At 51.5% G+C, this 7,733-nt stretch overlaps 1 protein-coding gene across 7 annotated transcripts in view; it reads left to right on the top strand.

The window, feature by feature from the left end:
- Positions 1 to 396: 396 nt before the first annotated feature.
- The window catches only part of MLF2 (myeloid leukemia factor 2), a 28,255-nt gene continuing 20,918 nt past the window's right edge, over positions 397 to 7,733 (top strand). For 2 of the 7 annotated variants that reach the window (XR_012665015.1, XR_007352754.2), the window contains exons 1-8: positions 709 to 877; positions 1,482 to 1,556; positions 1,759 to 1,885; positions 2,347 to 2,382; positions 4,040 to 4,093; positions 4,540 to 4,665; positions 5,554 to 5,713; positions 5,794 to 6,033. Coding sequence is in view for 1 of the 7 variants with exons in the window: in XM_048820703.2 (XP_048676660.1) it covers positions 1,507 to 1,556; positions 1,759 to 1,885; positions 2,347 to 2,382; positions 4,040 to 4,093; positions 4,540 to 4,665; positions 5,554 to 5,713; positions 5,794 to 5,972 (732 nt within the window). In the remaining 6 variants the exon portion in view is untranslated. Of the gene's footprint in view, positions 466 to 708; positions 945 to 1,481; positions 1,557 to 1,758; positions 1,886 to 2,346; positions 2,383 to 4,039; positions 4,094 to 4,539; positions 4,666 to 5,553; positions 5,714 to 5,793; positions 7,431 to 7,733 lie in introns of those variants that run through there. The other 5 variants (XR_007352760.2, XR_007352753.2, XR_007352759.2 and 2 more) reach the window with 5 other exon arrangements.

The raw sequence follows: 7,733 nt of genomic DNA, 5'->3' as shown, positions 1-7,733 counted from the left end.
GTGCGGGAATTGCAGAGCAGCGCCGGCTGGACCCAGCTCAGCCTGCTCTGCTGGAGCGGACATGGGCCAAAATGGTCACCACGCCTAGAAAACTAGAACCGGGTGGATCCCAAAGGAGCCCCCAAGAGCCATCCTCCAACGGGAGCAAGAAAGGCCGTGTACGTTCGGGCCGGGCTGGCAAGCAAGGCTACAGCCGCAGCTTGGGGAGCCCGCCGAGCGCAGAAGACGGAAAGCAGCAGCTGCAGCCTTCAATCACTCTCTCGCCTCCGCAGGCCCCCAACGCGCAGCTCTTAATGTGTGGCGCGAGGGAGACCCCTGCTGCTGCCCCGTGTGCACTGCACCATGCGCGGGGCCGGCCCAATGCAGGCGGCTCCTCCCCGTTCAGGTGACGGGAGCTGAAGCCAGGCTGCTGGCAGCCATTTCCTTAGCAGCCTCACAACAAAAGGAGCCCACGGGCCATTAAGGGTATCACGCCCCGCCTCAGACCTTCTATTGTTATACCCCCCTCCCCCGGGACGGGTTCCCGGGGCCCCCTGGCGCTGTGCAGGGCGATGGTTATAACCATCCCCTCCCCACCACTGTGCCCCTCGCTTCTGCTCCCACCCCCGCCGCCCCTCGCCCGCCCTCTGGCCCAGCGGAGCTCTTCCAGCGCCGGCCGGGCTGCGCTGCGCTTTGCGGCCGCGGGGAGGCGCTGGCGCGCCGGGCCGACCTCACTTCCTGGCCAGGCCCTGGTGCGGGCTGGCAGCGCCCGGCGGCGGAGGGCAGCGCGCTCCCAGCTCCCCTTCCCCCAGCGCACCCTCCGCGAAGGCCGCGCGGGGAGCAGGCGGGCTCCGGGGCTAGATGGGAGCGGACGCTTGAGCGGGCGCTGCGCTGCCAGGTGCCCGTGGCGGAGGAAGGCCTGCGGGAGCGAGCGGCGGACACCCCGCCAGGCAGGGGAGCGTGAGGTGGGCGGGTGGCAGGCGGGATGCGGGGCCGGGGGGTTGCAGTCTACAGGAGGAGCGGTGGGAGAGGAGGCTGCCTAGGCTGGGGGCCCGGCTCGTGCTCGCCTTTGGGGGTGGGGGCTGTCTGCAGGGCGAGGAGCGCTTGTATCTGCGCTGGGGTAAGTAGTGACGCTGCGGGGCCGGCCTGGTGCCTCCGCACCTTTGGGCGTCCTCGTGTGAACGGGGGGCGCCTGTCCCTGCCCTGGGGGCCAGGGGTGAGGTGTCTGTGCGGGGCAGGTAAGCGATAAGGAGGCTGGCGGGGGGCTGTGGAGACGGCAATTTGGTTATATTCCCTGTCGGGGGAGGGGTAGTTTGGGAAAGGGCTCCTATTGGTTGAGCTGACCTGCCAGAGGCATCTGTAGAGATTGCTCTGCTACCCACAGGACCTGGTGCAAGAGGGAGGGTTGCATGAGCTGGTGAATACATATTGGTGTGAAAAGAGAATGGGTCATGCCCTGTGGCCCCAGCTTGCTTATGTTCACTCAGGCTCCCTGTTTGCAGAGCCCTCCCCGGATCTGAAGGAAGTATGTTCCGGTTCATGAGGGATGGAGAACCAGAGGACCCCATGTTTACGATGTGCGTATGACCCCCAAATTTATCGGGGGGGGGAAGTGGGTTCAAATAGATTAGGGAAGACTATATGACAGGACTCACAGGTTGTATTTGTCACTCTCAGAGGGAAGTTGGGTCAGGGTTAGATCAGGGGACGGAGTCAGGGCTGGTGGGTTATCTGGGACTCTGCCTCCTAAGGTCTCCTCTCCCTGTTGATCCCCTCCAGGGACCCTTTTGCTATTCACCGTCAGCACATGAACCGCATGCTTTCTGGAGGCTTTGCATACAGCCCCTTCCTCAGCATAACTGATGGGACCATGCCTGGGGCACGTCAGGCCAGTCGCAGGATGCAGGTAAAGGGGATGCTGAGTATAGTTGTAGAGTCTCTTTGCCCTCTGACTTCCCTCACCTTCCCACGTGGTTAGGATGGGGCAGTTCTCTCCTTTGCAGGAAGTGGGGGAAGGAAAATTAGTTCCCTAGAACACGGGTGTTATATCCTTTTACTTCACATGCTTCCCTCCAATCTACTCTATGCCAGGGCATCAGTGTCTTGGGGTGATGGAAGATAAGTGTCATTTTGCAGAGCCTAAATTAATATAGGTTTGAAAGTGTCACTTCTTTCCCCACCTGCACCTTGTGGGCAGTGGGGGGACATGCAGGAGTTTATGGAGCAATGTCTGTTAAACCCTTTGGCCACTTGGTAGGCTTGGGTCTTTTGTTTCCTTCTATTTCTTGTGAAAGGGAAAGGGTCCTGGGTTTGGACAATGAGTGGATCCCTCCTAATTTTTTTGTGTTTCTCTGTTGCCCCCTGCAGGCAGGAGCCATCTCACCCTTTGGAATGTTGGGAATGGTAAGGCTTCAGTTTCTCTGTGCAGCTTTGGGGCCTTCCCCAAAATGTAACATCCAGATTTACAGCTCCCCAATAGGTCACTTTATCCCCAAGTTCTTCATGTGCTCCACATATTCAGCAGTGCTACAATGCAGCCACCTCTAGGTGAGCGTGTCAACAAACACAGTACAGGGAATGGGGAAGGAACATGGACACCAGGGCAAACCCCAGCGCATAGGAAAATACCTTAATAGGGTGTGGGCCAGTGGGTAGGAGGCCTGGATTCAACTCATGGCTTTCAATGACCCTCAGTGTGACTTTAGTGAGGTCACTTTACCTCTCTGTGCTTATGTGTCCCCCTCCAGCACTTTGTCTGTTTGGAGTAGAGTCTGTCTCTTATTAAATGGTTGCACAGGGTCTTGCACAGAGGAACTCTGAGCTCAGTTGGGGCCTCAAGGTGCTACTGTAATACAACAAATAATAGAAATGGGATGGTTGATTACCAGGAAGAGCAGGCAGGACTGTGGCTCTTTCAGGTATGACCCTGAAACCCACATACAAGCAATCTGCATGGAGTTCACAGAGAGAGAGAGAGGGGGCTGAGATTTGGATTCCAAGGCTAGGTGATAAATCTGAGTCGGGGACTGTAACAAATCAGGAAGAAGATCTGGGCACCATTAAGGAGGCTTAATGAAAGCCTCTGCTCAATGGGTAGAGGCTGTCAAAAAAGCCAACAAAACATTAGGATGCCCAGGAATAGGATGGAAAATAATACTGCAGCTATTCCAATGTCATTACATAAATCAGTGGGATGCCCTTACCTGGAACACTGTGTTCTTCTGGTCACCCTCTCTCTGAAAGGACATAGCAGAAATAGAGAGTTCAGTCATGGGTGGCAAAAGTCATCAGAAACCTAAAGATTTCCATATGAAGAAAGATTGAAAAGATTGGGACTGTTTCTGTTAGAGAAGAGATGAAAAATAGATGAGAGAGGATAAATAAGAGCACATAATTTACCTTTCTCCTACTACAAGAATGAGAGACTATTCAATTACATTAAAAGGCAGCACATCTGAAACTGACAAAAGACAAACTTCTTTTGTATATTTCATGATTAATTTGTGGAACTCTCTGCCCTAGGATATCAAAAATGAGTAGACATTTTTATAGAAAATGAGAACATCCATAGTTACGTTAGATCAAGAAAAGTAATAGAAGACAGAAGTCCCACACTGAGTGGCATAAATGAGGAAGTAGCTTCCCATAGGGACAGGCTGTTTCACAATTTCCACTAAGGGGTTTCTTTTACCTTCAGTTGGTAGCCAGGACCAGACACTACATCAGAAACAAGATACTGGGCTGATCTAGTGTTGTGACCCTATCTTTCTGTGAGCCAAATCAAAGCTGGGGGATTCAGGCCAAGAGTGAGATAATCCATCCCATCCCAAGCTTCTGGGAGTTGAAGAGCTTAGAATGAGATCTTGGGGACAAAGGGTCGATGTTACGGGTGAGCACTGTGCAGTTCTATTACCATAGCCTGGCCTTCTGATAGGGTGAGGGGTCGGGAACTCTCATTTATTCTCCTAGAGCAGCTTCCATGTGTCTTTGTGAGTGCATTCACTTGTCTCCTCTCCGTCTGTTCTCTTCCCACCTGACTCTGTTCCTCCCCTCCTCCCAGGCAGGTGGCTTCATGGACATGTTTGGGATGATGAACGATATGATTGGAAATGTGGTAAGAACCTTCCTCAACACTGTTTGCATTGACAGGCATGCACTGATATCACCGCTGCCATCCTGGGTAATCAGTTGCCACCCAGAGCCTCCTGTTTTCCACCTCCTCCACAAGGGCTACTGCTGCTCCCATGACATTGTTCCTTCCCGAGCAGTAAAGATGGCATTGCCTATACGTTTGGAGCAACATGGAGCATGAGGGAGCAGCCCATCATGCAGAGAAGATGAGGCAGTGGGAAGGGTGTGCAGGGATTGTCCCCCTCACTTATGGAGCAGAAGGAATGGGGTGGGGAGTAATGGAAAGGAGAGAGGTGGGTGTGAAAGGGAAGAGGATGCCCCCCCCTTTTATCAAAAAGAAACCAAGATGAATGGTGGGGGGAGGAGCTCATAGGAGCAGCTGACTTTTTTCTTTCTTTTTTTTTTTTTTTCCTTACCTTCCCTCACCAGGAGCACATGACAAGTGGTGCCAACTGCCAAACGTTTTCTTCTTCAACTGTCATCTCCTATTCCAACTTGGGTGATGGCCCCAAAGTCTATCATGAGACCTCGGAGACGCGCTCTGCACCTGGCGGGGTGAGAAGGAAGCTGCTGCTCCTGCACCCAGTGAGGGGCAGGACATCACAGGCAGCTGCTTTTTCTGGGGATCTGCCACATTTAGTTGTATGGCACTGACTACCCAGAGCATTTTATTATTTGTGTTACCATAGCACCTAGGAGACCTAGTCATGGACCAGGACCTTATTGTGCTAGGTGCAGTTGAGACACAGGACAAGAGACAGTCCCTGCCCCAAAAATCTATACAATCTAAGTATAACACAAGAGATGGATGCATTTTGGATGAGGGAGGGGTATAAGTAGACAAAGACAAATTTGGTTAGCATGGTAGGCTGTGATCTCTACGCACCAGCAGTTTAACCGATGTCAAGTTTTTTGTAGGCATCATGGCAGAGGATGAATTTGAAAGTGGATAATGAGGTAGTTTTGCAGATGTTTATGGGGAGCACCTCCCAAGTGTGAGGGCAGCATAGGAGAAAGCACAAAGTTGCTTGTTTGAAAATTTAACAAGTGGGTGATGGAGGCTGGCATCATGGGCCCACTGAAGGTGAGCATTGACAGCTTGGTAGTGAATGAGAGAGAAGTTTTGTGGGGATTGACTGTGAAGGGCATTCAAACTGAAGACAAGCAGCTTATGTTTGATGCATTTTTGCATAGGGGTGAATCAAAGATCTGGGGAAATTATGTGACTCAGTGAGGGGCTAGTGGGGTCGTGCCCAGGGCTACATGAAGGATTTGTTTTTCCCTTGTTGATGATGTTTCACTTTGGAAGTAGTGAAGAGAAAAACAGTGATTCTGTTGGAAGGCTAGGGAGGGGAACAATATTGCAGGGAGGAAATGAGGGGTGCTAAATAGGGTTGTGGGGGACAGGTGAGGGACTGACACTGCACTACACTCTGCACCCAGATCCGTGAAACAAGACGGACTGTGCGGGACTCAAACAGTGGCCTGGAGCAGATGTCAATTGGGCACCACATCCGGGAGAGAGCCCACATCATGCAGCGCTCACGGAACCATCGCACAGGTGACCAGGAGGAGAGGCAGGAGTACATCAACCTGGATGAGAGTGAGTGCTCCTTGCTGCCTGGGGCTCCCAAATCCTGGACTGCCTTCCCATTGAGCCTACTGTTCTCTTTCCTTATGTAGGTGATGCAGCTGCATTTGATGATGAATGGAGGCGAGAAACGTCCCGGTTCCGGCCACAGCGAGGATTGGGTTATCGGCGTCACGAGAGCAGCAGTGGCCGCCGGTCTGAGGGGACACATCTTGCTATCCAGGGCCCTGAGGATTCCCCATCCAGACAGGCCCGCCGATACGACTGGTGAATCTGGAGCAGACTTTGGGGGGGTGCAGCATGGTCACCCCCAAATCCACCTACTCTCTCTTGTAAGTCTAATTGTCCTCTCCACTCCCCCCATTGTGTGGCTGCCTCACTCCTTTTGAACCTCACTTTCACTACCCTCAGCATGGGGTGCAGGGCCTCCATGTGAGCCACTTGGGGGTGTCAGTTGGAGAAGGGGGACATGCTCTAGGGTCCAGCAGGAAGCTTCCTCTTTGGCAGCTCATCTTTGCCAACATCCAAAACAGGGTGGGTGGCTCCAGCCTGAGTCACTTCAGATACTGGTTTGGGGCTGATAGTGTGGGAGTATCAGAACATGGTTCCCCTCATTTTTCTGTCTATCTTGTGGACACAGTTTGGGAAGTCTGTGCGTCTTGCACCCTGGATTGTGTGGGAGTAGCTGTCTTCCCTCACTATCAGGCAAACAGATGTGGGTTTAAATGTGCGAGGAAATGGGGAAGCAGCATCTGGGGAGCCAAGGAGATAGTGGTCAAAAATGTCACTAAATTGAAGTTGAAACCTGTCTGCAGGAACTGTCTATTTACAGGTGAAACCAAACTCTCATGAGATCAACTCAAGTCTAGATTCAGTAGAGAAGTGCTGGGTTTTTCCTTCCTCCCAGCATTCTGAATTGAGTTTACTGGGGTAAATCCAAAATTTAGTGCTAAGGATTTATTAATTTATCTGATCAGTTTCTCTTGCTGAATTTTAAATTACAGTGCTTGGTTTTACCTTCTGTACCACCCCTTTATTTATACCTCTGTAACTTGCATTCTCTCTCTTTCTCTTCTCCCTCTCTCCATCTCCTCTCAGGTACAGACAGTGAAACTCTGATGACAAAGCACTGCTTGGAATCTTCTCAAATTTAATATTAACCCCCACCCTCTAAGAATTGAATAAAGTGATTAACCCTCCACACTGCTCTCCTTCTCACCCAGTGCGGGGGCTACAGGGTGGTTTGGGGACCTCATGGGTGTACGAAGGACACATTTATTATCCTGCCTCAATTCTCCCTCCCCCTCCCCGCCCTCCAACTCTTCTTCCTCTTTTTCCAGTCACCCTTGGCTCAGTTCCCTTTGCCAGTATTTGTGCACACAAGGGTCATCCACCATGTCCTTCCTGTCCCTTCCAGCTTTCCTGCGCCTGGTTGGGCTGGTTCTGGAGTGGTATTTGGTTCCTTCTGAAATGATCATGTTGAAGAATTTCTTGCCCCATTCTTAATCCCCCTCACTGGGTCAAAAGCCCCCACTTCCTCTCCTGCTTCCTGGTATGGTGAGATGGAAGGAAGTGTGTTTGGGAGGGGGAGAGGAACAACAACTGAACCAGCCTGTATCTCCCTGCCCATGTAACCCCATTTGCAGTCAACTCTCCCCTTTTTTAATTTGATTTGTGAAACTTGTAACTAGGTGTTTACTGAATAAAGGAACAAGAACTGTAAAGAAAATGGAGTTGGGTCGTTTCTGCCTTCTCTCTTCTAAGGGAGCTGAATTGCCTGCTGCAGAACTATTGCCCTAACATTTCCTTTCAACCTAGCACCGCTTATGTGGCTGTCCTGTCCTTCCCCTCACTTCCTTGTTGAATCAATCTGACAACCATGTTTTTTCACACACACACCCCCCACCTTCTTACTAACTTGGGAGACAATGATTTATAAGATGGAAATTGTAAAAAAGCAACAGCAAGAAACCTCTAATTTGTTTTAAATGCTGTTATTTCACTTAACACGCACAAGTGAATGAGATTGGCT

Source organism: Caretta caretta, chromosome 1 (genome assembly GCF_965140235.1).
Source record: "Caretta caretta isolate rCarCar2 chromosome 1, rCarCar1.hap1, whole genome shotgun sequence".
Classification (NCBI taxonomy): domain Eukaryota; kingdom Metazoa; phylum Chordata; order Testudines; family Cheloniidae; genus Caretta; species Caretta caretta.
The sequence above is the reverse complement of the archived record's forward strand: the minus strand, read 5'-3'. Positions and strand labels throughout refer to the sequence as shown.